The sequence below is a fragment of the Gossypium raimondii genome, chromosome 6 (genome assembly GCF_025698545.1).
Source record: "Gossypium raimondii isolate GPD5lz chromosome 6, ASM2569854v1, whole genome shotgun sequence".
Taxonomy (NCBI): Eukaryota; Viridiplantae; Streptophyta; class Magnoliopsida; order Malvales; family Malvaceae; genus Gossypium; species Gossypium raimondii.
Window position 1 is genome coordinate 48,018,117 of NC_068570.1, and position 20,421 is coordinate 48,038,537.

At 32.4% G+C, this 20,421-nt stretch overlaps 2 protein-coding genes across 5 annotated transcripts; both read right to left on the reverse strand.

Moving 5' to 3' along the window:
- Nucleotides 1–321: 321 nt before the first annotated feature.
- On the reverse strand, nt 322–4,368 carry LOC105774123 (uncharacterized). Of its 4 annotated transcripts, none has more exons than XM_012596479.2 (5): nt 4,101–4,368; nt 2,311–2,498; nt 2,110–2,212; nt 707–890; nt 322–622 (listed from the first exon to the last, which is right to left on the reverse strand). In XM_012596479.2, exons 2-5 carry the CDS (start codon nt 2,392–2,394, stop codon nt 505–507), a joined length of 489 nt encoding a protein of 162 aa, XP_012451933.1. In that variant the 5' UTR covers nt 2,395–2,498; nt 4,101–4,368; the 3' UTR covers nt 322–504. The 4 variants fall into 4 exon arrangements, with proteins under 4 accessions (XP_012451933.1, XP_012451932.1, XP_012451931.1 ...); XM_012596478.2 differs by having other exon boundaries at nt 2,311–2,506; XM_012596477.2 differs by having other exon boundaries at nt 2,311–2,513; nt 4,101–4,367.
- Nucleotides 4,369–6,343: 1,975 nt separating this feature from the next.
- On the reverse strand, nt 6,344–7,007 carry LOC105774349 (histone H3.2). The gene has a single exon (XM_012596820.2). It carries the CDS (start codon nt 6,914–6,916, stop codon nt 6,506–6,508), a length of 411 nt encoding a protein of 136 aa, XP_012452274.1. The 5' UTR covers nt 6,917–7,007; the 3' UTR covers nt 6,344–6,505.
- Between the last annotated feature and the right edge of the window lie 13,414 nt (nt 7,008–20,421).

A 20,421-nucleotide genomic window follows, 5' to 3' on the forward strand; every position in this document is an offset into this window, starting at 1 on the left:
AAATAAAGGTATAACACAAAATATAAATTACTTTGACGCTCCTTTTTATGATAGGATTTAGATATGCCTTGAAAAAATATACTATTCATAAACTCTATAACCTTAAAAAGGACACATTCTAGTCATATTAGTCATATCATCCATTCTAGCATCATTATTACAGATGCCAAAGTGTACTTAATTTTAAACTTAGGTATTAATTAGATAGAAAAACAGTTTAAGAGGCATAAGATATATATTAATCTAACTAAAAACAGACAATTCTGAGGAAAAGAAATGCAACATTGAGAAGGAGATTAGGAGAAGAAAGGGAGAGGAATATTACTTTGAATTATTAAGTTTAAATCTCCCTCCGAATGGGGGTATTCAGTTTTCAAATGTTCTTGGTATTGACATTAGATTTTGTTTTTCAAGCTTAATAAAAATGCTTTCTCTTGGCCAAAAAAATTAAGTTATTATCCTTGAATGGCTATACACTACAAGTGATGGAAGTAGCAAAACTTTCTACTTATCATCCTGGAATGTAAATGCTGGATAATAATCTTCTGCTGTTTCTTCGTCTTCGTCATCGTCTGCTTTGCGTCTCTTACTACTTCTAACTAAGGCATCCTTTCCACGCGGTCTTCGCCAACCAAAATAAAAGTTACAGGAATTAAAAACTGATCATACGAAATCTCTAAATTCACAGGGGTAATCTTAAAGATACCTTTTGCGAAATTCCTTCCTTGTTTCAATTGCAATGCATTCATTTAGCTCTTCAATGCTCATCACCTCATCTACCTTACATTTTAGTAAATTGGAAGAATCAAGAAATGTAACATTCTCATCCATTCCCGGAATAACTGACAAGTCCTTAACCTTTTCTTTCACACACTCCATCAAAACGAAGCCTGAAATTTATTAAACACGAAATCATAATTTATGAATCAAGCTCAACTATATCATCCAACAAAATCATATACAAAAGCTGGAGGCTTGACGGAATTTATTCGTAACACACGACAATGAGACTTTATGTCACTAGACCCTAATAGAGAACAGAGAAGTGACAGAATATATACAAAGTTCTATAATCAAACCTCCTCTGTTCTCACCAAAAGCACTATGTTATGTCATTCAAAAAAACAAAAAGAAAAAAAACTATTAGGGTATGTTCAAAAAGCCATCAATAATTGAGTTTGAGTGTAATTGCTTATAACTACACATATGACATGTTTGGATAACCATTGTAATTAGTGGGTTCCACAGAATTGACTCTAATTGGAGGACCCTAAGTATACACTCACCAATTCTTAGGAGAGGGGTTGAGAGTTGGAGGAATACACAGAGACATAGGAATACACACCCTAATTATACACTCACCAACTCCAAACTATGATTTCATTAGTGGTGTGTGAGGCACAAGGCCATATGAGATATATTTGGCAGAGCAAACTAATATACTTCATTGAAGGTTTCAACGGAGCAACCAACCGGAGGGAATTACAAATGAATCAGCAATGCAAAATAGTATGAATAATACATACAGTTGAAAAAAGATTAAGTTTTTCTTTTTTGTTTTTTGCACAAAGGATTCCATATATTGAAAGGATGAAATCTAAGACTCCAACCTACACCACCACCATGAACGATGAAACATTTGCCAAGTGTTTATATTGATCATAGCTGATGAATAAAAACACCATTAATACATAAACAAACAATTGCATTTAAAGCTTATTTTATTAATCTATAATGTACAGGATGCTCTTATCACATTGAAATAATATTCTCTGAAACAATGAAATAGGTGGCAGCAGAATAATAAAGAAATTGATCAAATTCAGGTTTATATCCCAAAAGACCTAGTACGGAATCTCAAAATGTCATTAGCCACTTATGAACATGTATGTAGGCTAACGAATGAATGACATCAAGATACTTCTAACTTAAATTTCACTCTGAAGCTTCCCTTTAGCAAATAATGGAAACAACTAGATATCATGGAAATTCAAAAAACCAAGATTATTTGAGAAAACCACAAAAACAAGGCCAACCCATCATAACAAAATACCAAATTAACGCAAGTTTGAAGCACAAAAATAAAGGAAGGAAATAAACGAGAAGTACCAAGGGCTCGAAGCATCTTCAGATCGAACTTTTTAGCCAATTGAACATGCCCAATTGCACTAGCACGTTTCAGGGCTAGCTTCTTTAGGCTAATCAACAAATCCTGCAAATTTGGTTCAGATTGATTTGGATGCTACCAATCAGTTTAAAGATTTTCGTAAAAAAAAAAAAATTTTAAATGAACACACAAATATAGCTTACAAGTTCGGATTCAGAAAGTGAACAAAGCCAATTGGCATCTTCAATGTTAGTATTTCCTAAAGTTTCTTCCTTCTCCTTCCCCATATGAATGAAACGAATGGATTTACTCAATTTTTTTTTTCTGGTATTAAATAACAATGGCGTCGAGTATTTTGGGCAAAGGTTTCCCTGCGTTTGGTTGAAAAACTCTGCAAAGCTGAAAACTGAGAATTGAATATTACCATTTAGGGTTTTTTATCCCAAATAATATAATTGGTTTCAGCTAGAAGTGTACATGGGTCGGGTCCAACCAAAATCTTAGGCCTGATTGTTAGGCCCCAGGATCGGCCCAAAAAATGGGTTTAATTTTTTATCCAAACCCGACCCAGATTATATATGTTAAACCCGGGCTCGGTCAGCCCCTTTTTTTTTTTTAAATATTATGTTACATAAAATAAATTTAAAAAATATACTATATCAAATATACTAAAAATATTAAAACAAATATTTCCCAAAAAATTGAAGATACATTAAAAAGTATCTATATGACACAAGAAAACCTAAATTGCATTTCCAGTAGGTAGTAAACATGTTAGATTTTTCAAAACCAGCCTTAGCTATAGTATCAGCCATCCTACTAGCTTTCCTAAATGCATTGACAAAGCTAACAACACCAATATCTTCCACTTGTTTATTAATCTCCTCAAAAACATTCCAATACAACCAAGGTTTGATTCCCATTGTTAACAATCCAACTCATAACATTACATGAATAAGATTCAATAACAAGACAAAGTTTTAACAAAAACATCAAATGCTATTTTAATGGTTAATAGTTCTGCAAAAATGAGAGTCAGATGCTTGCAAAGTACTAGAGAACAAAGCCAACATAATTCTCTTATTATTGCATAAAACTCCACCACATCCACCTAATCCCATCAGTAGATTCATCGCATAAATAAGAAAATTTAATCTTAAACATTACAAACATATAGCAAAAGATAATGTGAGATAAACCAAATTCAGATGTTTATATGAGATAAGGTAATTGTAAATTACTTGTATTCGATTCCATAAAATTTTAAACTTGATCATTGATGAATCAAAGCTTAATAAACCAAATTCAGATGTAATAATACTCAAATAACTCCAAAACTTAATCAATTTTTACCCCCAAAAAAAAAAGAGTTTTACTGTTAGAAAATCTTAAGTTAAACTAACAAACATAATTAATTAATTTTAAAGTTGAATATAAAGAAATTAAATTCATCTTTTACAGAATAAATGAGCATAATAGAAGCAAATCCATCGATTCAAATTTTATATCACATCAACCTCAAGTTGGAAACTCGATCAATCTGGAATTGAATTGAATTTCAAGTCTAAATAGCTCAAAATTCTTACAATACCAAGCCAGGAAAGGTCATATGCCAGGCTTTTGAGATAGGCGGCAACAGGATAAAACCAGAATCTTTTGAAATGAGAACAGCATTACAAAATACAGGCTCACAAGTCATCAGCAAGTGAAGCAGAAAAACCCACATACTTTTACGATTAAACACACATTCAACGAAAATTTTATCTTAGTTTCTGGTCTCAATTATCTTAGTTTCGTCCACAATAAGGACTTCTCAGCTTCAAATTTAAGAAAACAATAATAAGAAAAATAAAATAACTGAAAATTTAATCTTAAAAATAATTTAATCTTTGTGCATAAAATACCCTAAAATCGGCAGTGAAAGCAGCAGTGGAAAACAATAATAAGAAAAATAAAATAACAAAATATATGAGCTATGGGACGGCATAAATACCGAGCAAACCAGAGGAAGCAGCAGCAGCAGGAAGAAGCAGGACGCAAAAAGCAACGTTGATGGGCTGGAGCGAGACGGGCAGACAGACGGACAGTCAGCGGCGCTGGAGGTCACTGGTGGAGCCGTGGAGGCGGCAAGCGGCACTTAGAGCTAGCGGTTTTCTCTTTTAAGAAATAAGAACTGATAGGGAAGGGAAAGGGGAATGACCGAATGAGGAACCGGGTCTGAGAGGAAATACGGAAAAAAATTTAGGGTAATAAAATCGGATCGGACCGGGCTGAAAAAATCTTGCCTGAAGCCCTTTTTCTTTTCATGATTGTTGTCATTCTTCTGTTTTTTTTTAATAAAAATATCCTAAAAATTTGATTAATTACGAAAATAATTTATTTTTTTATTATATATGAAAATACCCTTTGAAGTCACCAACATACCACATCAACAATTAAGATAAGCAATTCATTTTTTTGTAGAATCATATAAAATAATGTCACAAGTATAAATATTAAGAAAATACTATTATTTTTAAAAAATTTAAGAGAGGTTTAAAAAATTAATCTTTTTAGTGGAGTAAAAAAATTTGACAATTTTTTTTTAAAATTTTAAAACTATAAAAAATATTTTTTTATTGGTGAAACCATTCTAAATGCTAGAGGTGAGCAAAACTCGATTCGACTCGAAAAAATCGAAAAAAAATTTGAATTTCGAGTTAAACGAATCGAGTTATTCGAGTTAATCGAGTTATTCGAATCAACTCGAATTTTTTTTTTCAATTTCGAGTTCGAATCGAGTTGAGTTTTCAATTGAATAACTCAATAATTCGAATATCAAACTATAATATTTTACATTTTACCCTAAACTCCCAAACCTTTTACTTTTCCTCAAAACTTTTACTTCTTCCCACTTTCCCCCAAAACTTTTACTCCTCCTCCTCCCAACCCCCAATCTACCCAAAATCCATTTCCCACCAAAATTTTACTCTCCCATTTATTTTTCTCAAAATTTTACTCCCAAAACCCTCAAACCTTTTATTTTCCCCAAAATTTTATTCCTCCCACTTTTCCCTAAAATTTTATTCCTTCCCATCCCACCTCCCATTTATCCCAAACCCTCCCCCTCTAATTTTTTTAATATTTTCCTCCAAAATTTTACTCCCCTATTTACTTTCCTCAAACTTTTATTCCCCAAAATTTTTATTTTTCCCTAAACTTTTACTTCTCACCCTTTACTCTCAAATAAAAATCAAAATTATCCAAAAAATCACTAAACATAAATAGTAAGAATTTTATTTATATCTACTATTTATATTGTTAAATTAAATTTCACATTTTATATTATTTATATTATTGAATTGTTTAGTCATATTGAATATTTATATTAAAATTGAATTATTAATTATGCCATAAAATATTCATGTTAAAATTTTATATTGGTATTAATTTCACATTTTATTTTTAAAATAACTTTTATTAAAAATCATATTTTTACATTTAATATATTTTTAATTCTAAAATACATGGTGACAAGAATCTGAAGATAATTGAAACAACTAAGCAAACAAAAAAACTAACCAATATATAAAAAATTAATAAATAAATTATGAAGTGATGAAAGTTAATAAAAAATTTGATTAATGTGGACAAATTTTATTACAATGGGTGACAATGATTACAAGGACCCAAAATTATTTTTTTAAATTTAACTCGAACAAATATATTCGATTCGATTCGAATTCCATCTCACTCGACTCGATTCGAAAAAACTTCAAATAAAGTTAGGATGATAAAATGAGATTCGAAAACTCGATTAACTCGAAAATTTTTTATTCGATTCAATTCGATTCGATCGAATGCTCACCCCTACTAAATGCCACCACCAATGCACTCTACCATTTATTTTTAAATTTTTTAAATATTTTATCTAAATTTAAATATGAAAGTATTATTTTATTTAATAAAATCATCCTCACAAGCGTAATCAAATTGATATATATAATCCTTAACAACAAATCAATTCAAGTTGAAAAGAAAAAAAAATTTGCTTATATCTTATTAAAGAATGAATGGAAGAGAAATGAGGAATGTTTTTCTTATGTATTTATATTTTTATTTAAAATTTTTAATTTGAAGGTATACAACAAATGAGTTGTTTAAAATCTATTGTTTTGACGTGAGATATGCGACCCAAAATATTTTATATTTCTTTTTTACAAAATCTTAAATACCTTTTTTTAATTTCTTACAATATGAACGAACAGCTCCAATCTCATTAATCAAAAATCATGAAATTATACGGCATCCTTTAGAATCGCATCGATTTACATCAAACATTTGCAGAGAAATCTAATACAACAAAATGAACAAAAGCTTAGGCCTCTAACTCTAGATATCCATCACCTAAACGCAAACCTAGGCTCTCTCACCTCTAATCCTCCTAGCAAGCTGGATATCCTTAGGCATGATGGTAACCCTCTTAGCATGAATAGCACATAGATTTGTATCCTCAAATAGCCCGACGAGATAAGCTTCAGCCGCCTCTTGAAGAGCAGCAACAGCGCTGCTTTGGAACCTCAAGTCAGTCTTGAAATCCTGAGCAATTTCTCTCACAAGCCTCTGGAATGGAAGCTTTCTGATCAAGAGCTCAGTGCTTTTCTGGTACTTCCTGATTTCCCTAAGAGCCACAGTTCCTGGTCTGAAACGATGAGGCTTCTTCACTCCTCCAGTCGCCGGAGCTGATTTCCGAGCGGCCTTCGTGGCTAGCTGCTTACGTGGAGCCTTGCCGCCGGTTGATTTCCTAGCAGTTTGCTTGGTACGAGCCATTTGTAGAACAATTTGATATGAAAATATGAGTCTGAAGTAAAAGATTTTTGATGCTGCAATTGGGAGAAATTGGAGGGGATGTATAAAAGGAGTAAGCGGGAATAAGTAATTAGGAAATATTTTAAATAGGCCAATATGAACCGTAGATTGGATGGATTTTATCGACGGCTGTTAAGTTGTTGAAGTCTTGATCCGTGTGAGATGAATGTTGACCAATAGGATTCGCATTTAAGCGGAATTGTTTTGAAGTTTGGCGCATCTTAATATTTTGTTCGGGATTGTGAGGGCGGATCTATGTCGTTCATTGATGAGATATCGACGGAAGTGATCTACCAAAGCCGGTGAGAACTGGATAGCAATCCATGAGATATTCCAAAGAACCAGTAACGTGTAACTGGATACGTGGAAGGCAGCATTTTTCTTCTTTTTGTATTTTTACTAATAAATTTTATTAAAAGGAAGGGGTAATGTCTAAAATAGGATTTTTTTTAATGTTTTAGAAATAACTACAACTGTCATCAAATCGGTTAAATTATTAATTTTCGATTTAATTGATTTAATCAATCCGATCAATATAAAATCAATTCAATCATATCAATAAAATATTCTTTTTCAAGTCTCTCGTTCAAACTTTTTTTATATTAGAAAATATATCTAGAACTAAGGAAAATTAGGCATATATGTCAATTTAAAAAAATTAAGGTTTTAGGTCATTTTATTTGGAAATTTAGAAAATAAGTCAATTTTAGTGAGAGAAGGCAAAAACATATCATGTAAGATGTGCTTTCAAGTGAAGTGGCACAAAGCAAGGCAAAAAAATGCCCTGTAAGACGCACTTTCAAGTGACGTCGAGGAAAGAGGATGAAAACATGTCTTACAAGGCATATTTTTGCCCTGGCCCGTGCCACGCGTTTTACATGACGTGTTTTTGCCCTACCTTGTGCCACTTTCTGTAAATTTTAATTCTAAAAATTTAAGAATCCCGAGATAATGTTTCAGAAACCTGGGATAAAATTTACATCCCATCTTTACATGGCACAACAAGAATATTATCTTTAAAAACTTTTCAGAAAAACAAGAAGCGTTTTTCTGACTTGTCATGTCCAACTTTTTCCAACATTTTGAAATTATGTTTCATATTCAATGGTAGAGTTTCCTAAAAAATGAAGATTGATATGGAGAGGTTTTCATTATTAAATTTGAAGTAAAAGACTTGCATAAGGAGAATATTGTTGATGTTAAAAATCTGAAGTTCAAAAATTGACCTAACAAAGTAAATTAGTTCAAGTAAGTGTCATTGTTTGAATTTGGTTAATGAGTACTTATTTTTCTGTATAATGTTTTCGTTTTAAACATGTGAAACAAGTTCTAATGGTGAAGATGATTAGACAAATTAAAGTTGTTATTTATTACAACGATTAAATTTGTGACACCGAAATTGGTTCGTTTTTGTATCAACCTAATCTACAGAATTGGCTTTCAACTACAGCATCAATTTTAATAAGCTTAGGTCAAGAATTAGAAGAAAAGTATTGACTTTTAAGTCCAAGGAGAATTTCGAGCTTGAAATATAGATATCTAACGTCAATGGACCTTGTTAGATATGATACATTTAAGCTCAAATGTGACATGGATGTGGAGGCAATGCTCGATACACATTGTTCTAGTGGAAATGTTATACTAAAGCTATATGCCTAGTTTGTTGATGTCGAGGAAGGTGGTTCAAGTTCGACAACAGTTCCAGTTAATTTGTTTTGAGAATAGGAAGCAGAAAGTCTAACCACATGATTGTGCGATGGTTCACGGTGTTGTTACAAAGCTCGTATCAGGAAATGTTGAAATCATCAATGGAAAGGCATTCCACAATTTCAGCCATTGATTTCAACTATGGTAAATGGTTACGGTTAGTTAGTAACCCAAACGTGGAGATCCCAGCACGACATTCTGTGATTGTTTTTTATTTTAAGTTAAGAACATCAATGTTCTATGCTAAAAACACTAATACATGTATGCCATCAAGTTACATGGGTGGACAATCCGCAAGTAATATTAGTTTTAACATGGGGTTAACGAGAACGAATGATGTTCTCTATACAACCTACACCGACGAAAGGACATCCAACCCTAGACATGAAACTGCAACTAGGTTGATAACAAAAAGGAAGTTGAGAATGAAAAGGAAGTTAAAACTGATGATGATCTAATTCAGTAGTCTAGGGCGAATGGTTTGGAAATTGCATTATTTTTTGAACTAGAGGTTATTCCTACTGAACCAGAAGAGAGTGTTCTAATAGTGAAAGCCTAGACAATGTTGGAGAAACCCGACCAGATTTTACGGCATATGAACCTCCACCCACATGCTTAACGTCGACCTTGGTGCTGAATATGGGTTAAAATTTCTAGAACTCCTTTTAGAAGACCTCGCCATGCAAGTTTTTCTACAAATTTCAGCTGTTTACAAATTAGAATGAAGTTTTCCTCCAAAGATGTTATTGTTGTTGTAGTGAAGTAGTATAACATAAAACATGGGGTCAACTTCTATGTTACAAAATTGCGAGCCGAAAAATATGAAGCAAAGTGTGCAATATATGATAATAGATGTCCATGGAAAATCATGGCATTTATGAGAAAGAAGATGAGGTTCTAAACAATTAAGAAATATAACACTCCACATACTTGTGTTATTGCAGGTATGTCACAGGATCATCCCAAATTGGATTCTAACCTTATCTCTAATATTGTCTTACGTATGATGAAATACTTGTGTTGTTGCAGGTATGCCACAGGATCATCCTAAATTGAATTCTAACCTTATTTCTAATATTGTCTTACATATGGTAAAATACTTGTGTTGTTGTAAAGAAAGGATTTCTTGGCCAAAATGAGGTGTGTTACAAAGACAGATTGGTGGTGAAATGTCATGTTCAGAAGGAGGGAATTGATTACAATAAGGTATTTTCTCCAGTTGTGAAGCATTCCTCCATTAGAATTTTATTTGCTTTGGTAGCATAGTTGGATTTTGAACTAGTTCTGTTGGATGTAAAAACTGTTTTTTTACATGGAGACTTGGAAGAGGAAATCTATATGACTTCGTGAGAAGGATTCAAGGTTGCTAGAAAATAAAATTTAGTGTGTAAACTTGGAAAATTGTTGTATGATTTAAAGCAATCTCTAAGGCAGTGGTACAAGCGATTTGACAAGTTTATGACAGAACAAAGGTACACAATAAGAAAATATGATCAGAGTGTGTATTTTCGCAAGCTTCATGATGGTTCTCTCATATATCTTTTTCTTTATGTTGTTAGCTTCCAAAAGTCAAGTAGATATTGAGAAACTAAAGACACGGTTCAAAAAGGAGTTTGAGATAAAAGATCTAGGAGAAGTAAAGAAGATTTGGGCATAGAGATAACTTAAGATAGAAACTTGAAGAGGCTTTCTTTGACTTACAAACAATATCTGAGAAAATTGCTAAAGTGTTTCAACATGAATGAAAAGTCAAAACTTGTTAGCACTCCTCTTGCTCCTCATTTCAAGCTTAATGCCTCTATATCACTAAAGAATGATGAACGATGACACGTCAAAGATACCATATATAAATGTTGTTGGTAGCTTAATGTATGCTATGGTATGTACAAGACCTGACACATCAGTTAGCTGGAAGCCTACTTTACAGTCAATAGTTGCCTTATCTACTACAAAAGTAGAGTATATGGCAATCACAAAAGATGTAAAAGATGCAATGTGGCTTCAAAGGTTGATTAGTGAACTGGAAATTACGCAAAAGCATGTTAAAGTGCATTGCGATAATCAAAGTGTTATTTAGTTAGCAAAAAAATCAAATTTATCATGTAAGGACAAAACATATTGATGTTCGATATCATTTTGTACAAGAAATTTTAGAAGAAGGTGGAGTAAAGATCTAGGAAATTTCAACCACTGAGAATCCTGTCGATATGATGACTAAGGTTGTGACTATGGTCAAGTTCCAACTATGTTTGGACTTGATCAATGTTAAAACTTGAAGGTTGAAATTTGAAGACACTATCAAATGTTGTTTTGCAAAGAGATTGAAGACGTGGAAATTTGTAGAAATAACACAATCTCGCATCTAAAAAAATACAAGGATGTGGAGTATTTGCACTACTATAAATAGAGGTGGTTTTTCCACCTTTAAATTATCCCAGAATTTGACATTTTCTTCATAAGGAAAAATTTATCTCTTCCTATTTGTAATTTTCATTTGTATCTTTTGTAGTGAAATATATTTGGTAGTGTCTGAGGATGTAAGTGTTGGAAAAATCTCGGTTTGAAAACGGTTTTCTTGCATATTTGAAAATTAAAATTTTAAAAACTGACCCAGTTTGTGATATTGATAGCAATTAACCCTAATTGAATTCATACATATGTTTTCGGCTTAGCAGATGTTTGTTGTTCCTGGTTTTCAACCAAATGATCTTCTTCGCTATTCTCATACTATAAATTGCTTCGAGTGGGGGCTCGAACCAATTGAATCAAAACATAAAAATAGAAAAAAATTTCTCTCCTTTTTTGGTTGAAAATGGAAATTCTCTCTTTTTAATAAAAACTGATAGAATTTTTATTCTGAAAAACTATATATGTAATAGTTGAGAATAAATTCTCTCTATTTTTCGACAGAATAATAATATCTCAAAATTGTGTAAATGGCTCTACTGGTACCATCTATTTATAGGAAAAGAATGTAGAACCCTTGTTGATTTGTAGTGGTTTATTTCAAATAGAAAAACAACATCCTACTTAGAATAGGACTAGGGTGGGCGGCACATCCTAGTATTCCTACTAGGGTTGTCGCTCCCTTCATGTCCATTAGGGGTTTTTGGACCTCTCTCACATCGGGTCCAATTACAAGTATTTCTCGAACTTTTTGATCTAGTACTTTATAATTTGATCCAACCCGAATTTATTTTTCTATTTCCTAAAATAAACTTCAATATATACATATTAAATAATTTTCTCATCTCAATTTTACCCTAGTAAAATTTTAATGATTTTACCCCCGATAAAATCCCCTAGTAAAATTTCAAGAAAATTTGTTCAATATTTCACAGCTCAACATGTTCACTATGACCAAATGGTTTATTTTCATTTCGAGGCTTCAACATAGCTCAAAAATATAACTCATTCTTTCGATCATTTTTAAGTAATCCATATAAAATTGCAAATGGATTATTTCCATTTCCATTTTTGGAAACCTACATTCATTTCTGAATGATTCCATTTCTCCATTTCGAAAAAAACCATAATCATTCCTGAATGTTTCCCATTTCTCTTTTTCTATTCATTTTTATTCAAATATGTAATTCATTTCTTGTTTCAACGAGCTAGCGGAAGGACCGATTGGACATATGTAGTTGAGGCTTATATGATTTATAATTAAGTTTGGACTTTTTGCATATTAATTATAAATTCATTTAGTCATAAAGTCATTCCACTATAGTATCGTGACTGAGCTCTCCCCAACGACATACTATTATGAAAGCAACTACTCAGTGCTTGTCCAATGACCTTGTCATAAGTGTGTTACCATCATAAGATATCCTTGATCTCTTTCGGATAATATCTATTCTCCCAATGTGATCCTATTTTATCTCATGGTAACCATTACACCTTCCTTCATAAAATGTCAATTACTATCAAATAGTAATTAAGTCATTCATCATGAAGACGAACGACCTATGGCCATGTTTACTTTTCATCCACCATGTATTCCAATGAGAGGATATTATTTACCCATGTATCAGGCCATAAATTCTGCTGTTGTGAACAACGCTACGTACTGTAAAATTCGTACACCCAACGCCCAACTTTCGGTTCCTTATTTATTCAAACTCAGGCTTTTACTTACATCAAATTGTACGAGTCATGCATACATAGTCCATCATCCACTCAGGATTTAGGTATTTCACACTATGAATTTACAAGTGAATAAATCCATAAACAGATTCAGGATCTATTCTGCTTGGGAATTGTCCGATGTCCTGCCAGTTTAGTCAATAGCATCTGTGTCTCTATCATTTGGGAGTCATCCGCTCCAATGCCTAAAACAAGGCATCTTCCCAATTGTACTTAATAGATAACATATTAGTCTTTAAATCAGATTACTCATTTTCGATTAGACTAAGGTCATGTTTAGGTTCATCTACTAATACAAGCTGTCTTTTCATATTACGATCCAACCATGTAATATCGCTTAGTATTAGTTAAACATTAGACAACCAATGAGCATCATTTCCTTCCATTTTGCTTTGTGTGCAGAAACCATTTTGAGGACAATAATACAAAGTATATTAATCGTAATCAATGAATTTGTTTTATTAACCAATTTATTAGAAAAATTATAAGTGTACATTGACGAAAATACTACACTTAGGGCACCAAATCCAACAATAAGCATTATTTGCCGAACCTCGTTAAATTTCTAGTGTTTTTTTATTATTTTATTTATCTTTCAATATTTTGTAAGGTACAATTGTAGTGATATATTGTGCTATTAAATTACATTGTAGGGAGATTCTGTCTAGGAGGTTGAGTTTTAAGCGGGACCATTTGTGACCCTTCAAATCTTTCCTAGGAATTGAACTAGTGTGGTTTTCTAGTACAATAATTTACTCTTTTTTACCCTATCCGCACAACAATGTATTACCATCATATGATATCCTCAATCCCTTTGGGATAAATCCATTCTCCCAATTTGTTCTTATTTTATCTCATGGTAACCATTACATATTCCTTCATGAATAATCAAATACTATCAAATAGTAATGAAATAATTTATTATAAAGACATATGAGCCGTGAACATGTTTACTTTTTATCTACCATATAATACCGAGGAGAAGATATTATTTACCCTTTAGTTGGGCTATGAATTCCACTATTATGGAATGATGCTACATATTGCATAAGTTGTATATCCAACGTACCAACTTTTGATTCCTTATCTATTTAAACTTAGAATCTTATTTACATCAAAGAATATGAGTCATGCATACACAGTCCATCAACCACTTAGGATTAAGGTATGTCACACTATGAACATTATAAGTGAATAAATCCATAAATGAATCTAAGATCAATTCTACTTGGGTCATATCCAATGTACTTTCAGTTCAGTCAGTCACATCTTGTCTTTATCTTTTGGGAGTCATTGTAAACTCTAAATTATATATGTTTTTTTAGTAGTTTTTACCACCTTTTACTTAAAATTAATAGTAATCCTAAGTACTTGTTAATTAACTAAGTAAATTTTCCTTATATTCCGACAATGGCTTTGAATTTATAAAATATGAAAATTTGTGTTTTATTATGTTAATTTTGTGCATAAATTAAATTATTTCATGTTATTTATTAATGTGCTATATTTAATTAATGCAGTGGGACCATGAAATTGATTTAATAAAGAGCTTATTATAATTTTTGCATGGACATGAGCAATTCTACCCTATTTAGATTGCAAAACCATGCAAATTAGGTCATGAAGATGTTACTTTGACCTAGTGAAAAATGGTGCTACATGGCGGACAAGTTTGACTATTAAATGGGTCACAAAATTGTCCAAACAATGAGAAGAGAAACCCAATTAGGCAAGGATATTTGGGCAACCAAAAATTAGCTTTTGGGATAATTATTTGGAGGTCCCTACACTTGGAAAATCATTGAAAATTAACATACTATGTTTGTTTAAGAAACCGTCCACCCCTTGCATGATTCAAACATGATTTTATGCTTAAATCAAGCAGCCAACTCACCTTCCTTTCCACATATTATGGTCGAACAAAGGTGGGAGAAATCCAAGGGATCTTTGATGCCAAATTTAGTAATTTCCTTCACTAACCTCAAGTATAAATACCCATTCCCATATCACATTTCAATCATCCCTCATTCATCCTTTGTTTAACATTTCTTTTCCATTCTTTCATTCCCTCTCTTCATTCCCAAGCATAGTGTCCCATATTTCCTTTCTTTCTTAGCTAGCAAAACCTTGATAAGATCATCTCTTGGCTTGCCACCTTGAAGAGCCATTTGCGAAGGAGCAACATGAGGATGGGAGGAAACTTCTCAAATTAGAGTTCGCAAGGCTGCTGATTCGAATAGAGTTTATTCTTCCTTTACTTGGTACTTTGATTTTAATCATGTTTGCAATATGCTTTGTTATCTTGTCATCAACAATGGTAGCTTAAACTATTTAGCTATGATGATTACATCAATTCAATGAAGTTTGTTTAAACCATGTTTGTAGTGTTTGTGCCTCAGTCATTCATGTTTTCAATTAAACTCAAGTATGTATTTCATTCATATGTGATTGGATACATTGAAATTAGCTGACAGATCCTAACCAGACGACGGCTAATGGACACAATAGTGCATGCTTAATTTAGATCCTAACTTGACTAAATTAAAGATTCATAATAACTTTAACGAGCTCTATTATCTTGCATAGTTTTTAGGCTTATGTGATTAAATTGTTTCAAACCTAACCAGTCCCTGTTACTTCACATGAATTCTAAGAAACCCTTAGCCTAACATGATCAGTAAAATGCAAGTTTTACTAAGTAAAAGATTCTGAAAGGACTTAATTTAGTTTCAAACTCATGAAAGATCGAGTTACCATGGAATATTTTCCGAACACTGTTAAACATGAGAAAAATGAATTAAGTTGAATGATGTAATTATTCAAGCCTATTCATGTTATTAATTGTTGAAGTTTGTGTTGTTGCTGCTAAATTCATCTCATACATTTTAGTTAATTATCATTCTTAGATTAGAATTGCATTGGGGATCATCTTGCATCTAGATGATTTAATTTAGTTTAATCATCCATTACTCAAAATATTGTGTTCTTATCACCAATTTGTAAAACTTTAATTTTGCAATTAATTTATTAACATACATAGTCCTTGTGGAGACAATAACTCTTTTACTTATTACTTGATAATGACTTGTATACTTGTAGAAACCTACGCGTTACAGTCATCCACTCTAATAGCCAAGACAAGGGTTCTCATTAATTAGACTTGACAAAAAAAATTAGTCTTTCAATCAGTTTCTCATTTTCGATTAGCCTAAGGACATGTTTAGATTATCTACTAATATATATTATCTTTCTGTATTATGATTCAACCACGTAATACCACTTAGTATTAATTAAACATTAGATAATCCACAAGCCAATATTTAATTCCATTTTGCTTTATGTGCAAAAATCATTAAGGATAATATACAAAGGATATTAATGTAATTAATGAATATTTTATTAAACCAATTTATTTAAAAAATATAAGTATACATAGACGAAAATACTACCCGAAGGGTATAGATCCCGACAGGTATGAAGATTGATGTGCTTTTTAATAGTCTAATTTAATGCTTGTTATTTTGATTAAAGCACAATTTAAAGGGAGATTTGTTGGGATTATGCTATAAATAGGAGATTTTTTTGGATACTCTTGCTTAAATCTGAAATTAAGGGGGAGTATTTACTCTTTAGGAAAGTTAAAGTTTGGTTAACGGTGCATGATGCCACTTAACCAACTGTTAAACAAGTGGTTGAAGAAACTTTAGAACATGAGAATCTTTTATCACTTAATTTGGGACCACCACTACAAAAATTAATTTGGATGTTGTTTAAAGGGCTAAAGCTCTTACTCACCTCCAAGATGAACTTAAATTTCTTAATTCACAGTTTTAACATATTAAAAAAAAGAGAAGCTTTTAGTACTTTAATATACAAATGATATTTAAATAGCTTCAATGTATTTTTCAGAAAAAAAAAGTGAGTAAGAGAAGTTGTAGTTGTTGCGAGATGGCCATTCATGCAACAACTCACACATCTAGCAAAGAGGTTAAATGATAGAAGAATGGTGAACTGTCATATGATGGATTATAAAGCAGACAAACTTTAGAGAACAATGTGGCAGACAGTCCAAGAGTGGCGGATAAGCCAATGTGGTGGACAGTTTGAGTGTAAGGTAGAATGACAGTCAGTTTAGCCACAAACTGCCCTAACGCTTTTGTTACAAGCTAAAGAGTTGTTAACTTGTTCTGTACAGCTGCTAGGTTATTTTATGTATCTTTAATCTGATTGGTTAATGTAAGTGGTACTGATTAGATAGAAATCAACCAATTAGTAAATTCCATGTATTTAGACTTGCCAACTTGGTAAGTTGCAGTTGGTGATTTTCTATTTAAAGTTGTACATTGTATGAAATTTAAGATGTACTTGAATTGAAAAATAGCAACTCACATTTGATTCCTAACCTTTGCTCTATTTTCTTTCTTCCTTTGTAACAAAAAACCAACAATTGGTATTTAGAACCAATCATCTTTGGAGGGCCTTTGTTAAGGAAAAAAATAACTACCTCTGTTTCTTGTTATTTTTTTATAAAAATGTCTTCAGGTAGTTTTACACCTCCTTCACCACTGGTTTCTAACGGTGAAAACTACCTATTTGGTAATCAAGATGAAGACCTGCCTATGAGCTTATGACTTATGGGAGGTTATGAATGCGAATGTAGAGCCACCACCATTGAGAGCCAATCCGACGATAGCACATATATGGCAACATAGTAATGATCAAGATAAGAAATTCAAGGTGATGTCATGTCTTCATAATGTTATTTCTAATGTGATTTTCAATAAAACCATGGCCTATGAAACTCCAAAGAAAGCTTAGGATAAATTGAAAGAATAATTTCAAGGTACAGACAAGACAAGACAGCAATAGGTTATCAATTTGAGGATGAACTTTGAGAACCTAAAGATGAAAGAGTCTAAAACTGTCAAACAGTATTATGACAGAATCATGGTTGTCGTAAACAACATAAGGTTACTTGGAGATCAGTTTCCTAATAGCAAGGTAGTCAAGAAGGTGATCACTACACTTCTTGAGAGGTACGAGTCAAATATATCCTCTTTTGAAGATTCGAGAGACCTATTAACAATCTCTCTATCAGAATTGATAAATGCCCTATACGCTTACGAACAAAGGAGAGCTACAAGGTAGGAAAAGCATATTGAGGGAGCTTTTCAAGCAAGAAACAGGGAAGACTCGAGCTCCTTTAACAATAGAGGAAAGAAAAGCTAGTTAGAAAAGACATAGAAATTGATGAGAGAAGGAGGATAGAAGAAATATCCACAATGCTTTCCCTGCAAAAGACTAATCATTTGGAGAAGTTTTTTGGTTTAGACAAGACATACAATGCATAGCCTGTAAGTAGTTTAGACACATAGAGAAAGTTTGCAAAAATAAAGGGCAAACTCAGTAGCCACAACCACATTAGAATACTTAGGTTCAGGCAGCTAAGGGAAATCATGCTTAGAAGGAGCAAGTGTTCGTAACTTATTGTTTTGCCCCTAAAAGCAGAGTTGCAAAAGGTTGGTTTATCAATAGTGGATGCATCAACCATATGACCTCAGATGAAAGCATCTTCAGAAAGATAGATGGAAGCTGCATTTCAAAAGTGAGGGTTAGAAATGGCAAACTCATTCAAGTAAAGGGTAAAGGCGATGTGCTAATCAATACATCATCAGGTACCAAACTGATTTTAAATGTTCTTTTAGTACTTGAAATAGATCATAGTCTCCTTGATAAGCTATAAAAGTAACATATTTTAATCTTATTCTTAATGCATTTTTGGATGATTAATTATGCAAATTAGTGAATTTGATGCTCCTAATCCTTTAAATTCATGTTTCTATACTTATGACAGCATTTGGGAGCGAAAGGAGCAAAAAATAAGCCAAAATTGGACAAAAAGAGCTGCTTTCAGGATCCACATGGGTTGGGCATTTCCACACAGGTAGGGCAAACTCCCGTGTGAGCCACACGGGCTAGCCACATGCCTACGTGCCTGCCCATGTTTATTTCGCACTCTACTTCCCAAATACGCAGAAAAACCTAATTTTTAGGCTTTGAAAAACCTAATTTCTAGGCTTTCTTAGGATTCTAAAGACTAGAAACACCAATTAGAAGAATAGAGAAAGAGGCAATTAGTGAAGATCGAAGAAAACACTCGAAAAACGTCAGCGGAATCAACTTAAAATCGGATCTCCCTCAAGATCGAAGATCTCTATTTAATTTCTTTCGAAGTTTTATTGAGTTTTTTTATGTCTTGTGATTATCCTAACTTTGAGATTTTTTTATTCAGGATTATGAACTAAATTCCCTAGATACCTAGGGAGGATGAAACCTATGATGAATCTTTTTATTTAATTTCTATTTTTACGCGATAAATACTTTATTCTTGTTCTCAATTATGTATGCTTATTTCATGTTTTAATCTTTTTGAGATATTAATTCATGTTTAATGTGCTTATTTCAGTGGAGAAAATGTGCTTATTTCAGTGGAGAAAAAGTCCCTGTTTAAGAGTAGATCTAGCATAATTGAGTAGAGTTGCATGGAATCTTAGAAATAAGACGGCATAAATCTATCGGACTAGGGTCAAATCTAATAAGGAAATCCATAGATCGGGTTAATGCGATGATATGGGTTTTAATTAGAAAGAGATTTCAATTAACCAACCTAGAGTTAGTTGTTCTTACTCTCGAAAGAGATATTAATATAATTTAGGGATTTTTACGTATGAAGCAGCAAGTGAATGAATCGTTTAATTCAAATTCATAATAATAGGTGAATTCTAGGTGGATTCTTTCCTTGGTATTGTCTATCTCATTGGTTATCTTTGATTATTTTCCTATTTCATTCTTTGTTGCGTTATTAGATAAATTAGTTTAGTAATTTTAGATTAAAACACATCACCCCAACTTGTCGGCTAGATAATAAGAATACGGTAATTACTAGTACTTTTAGTCCTTGTGGATACGATATTCCCTCATCACCATAGCTATACTATTATTCGATAGGTGCACTTGCCTTTGTCGTATTTATAGTTTGTTTAGTAACCATCAAGTTTTTGGTGCCATTGTTGGGGACTAAAATATTAGAAACACTTTATTTTTATTAATTTGGCCATTTTTTCTTTTCTTTTACTTTTGTTTTTAGTTTAATTTTTTACATTCTAATTTTTCTTTTGTTTTCTTCTGACAGGCTCCTTTATTACTAAGGAGATGGGTGATAATCAGAATAATCAACTACCTCCTGCAGTTATTACAAGTCTTATAGATCCTGCTATTGTTCCTTGTACTATGTACGATTATGCTAAGCCCACTTTAACTGGGGCTAAATCGAGTATTCTGAGACCCACTATAGTTGCAAATAATTTCAAACTAACACTGAACACTATTCAGATGATTCAACAATTTGTTCAGTTCAATAGTTTACAAGACGAAGATCTATATGTTAATTTGATCAGCTTTCTAGAATTTTGTGATACTTTCAAAATTGATGGCGTCATTGACGATGCCATTCACCTACGGTTGTTCCCTTTCTCATTGAGGAACAAAGCTAAGCAATGTTATACTCTTTACCATGAGGTTCCATCACTACATAGGATCAAATGACCGAGAAC

Excerpts from the sequence above, each read along its gene's own strand:
- LOC105774349 (XM_012596820.2), bottom strand. The coding sequence starts at position 6,916 with ATGGCTCGTACCAAGCAAACTGCTAGGAAATCAACCGGCGGCAAGGCT.
- LOC105774123 (XM_012596479.2), bottom strand. The coding sequence starts at position 2,394 with ATGGGGAAGGAGAAGGAAGAAACTTTAGGAAATACTAACATTGAAGAT. Across the intron at positions 891-2,109 it reads GAAGATGCTTCGAGCCCTTG|GCTTCGTTTTGATGGAGTGT; the intron begins GTACTTCTCGTT and ends AATAAATTTCAG. Across the intron at positions 623-706 it reads AGGAAGGAATTTCGCAAAAG|ACCGCGTGGAAAGGATGCCT; the intron begins GTATCTTTAAGA and ends TGGTTGGCGAAG.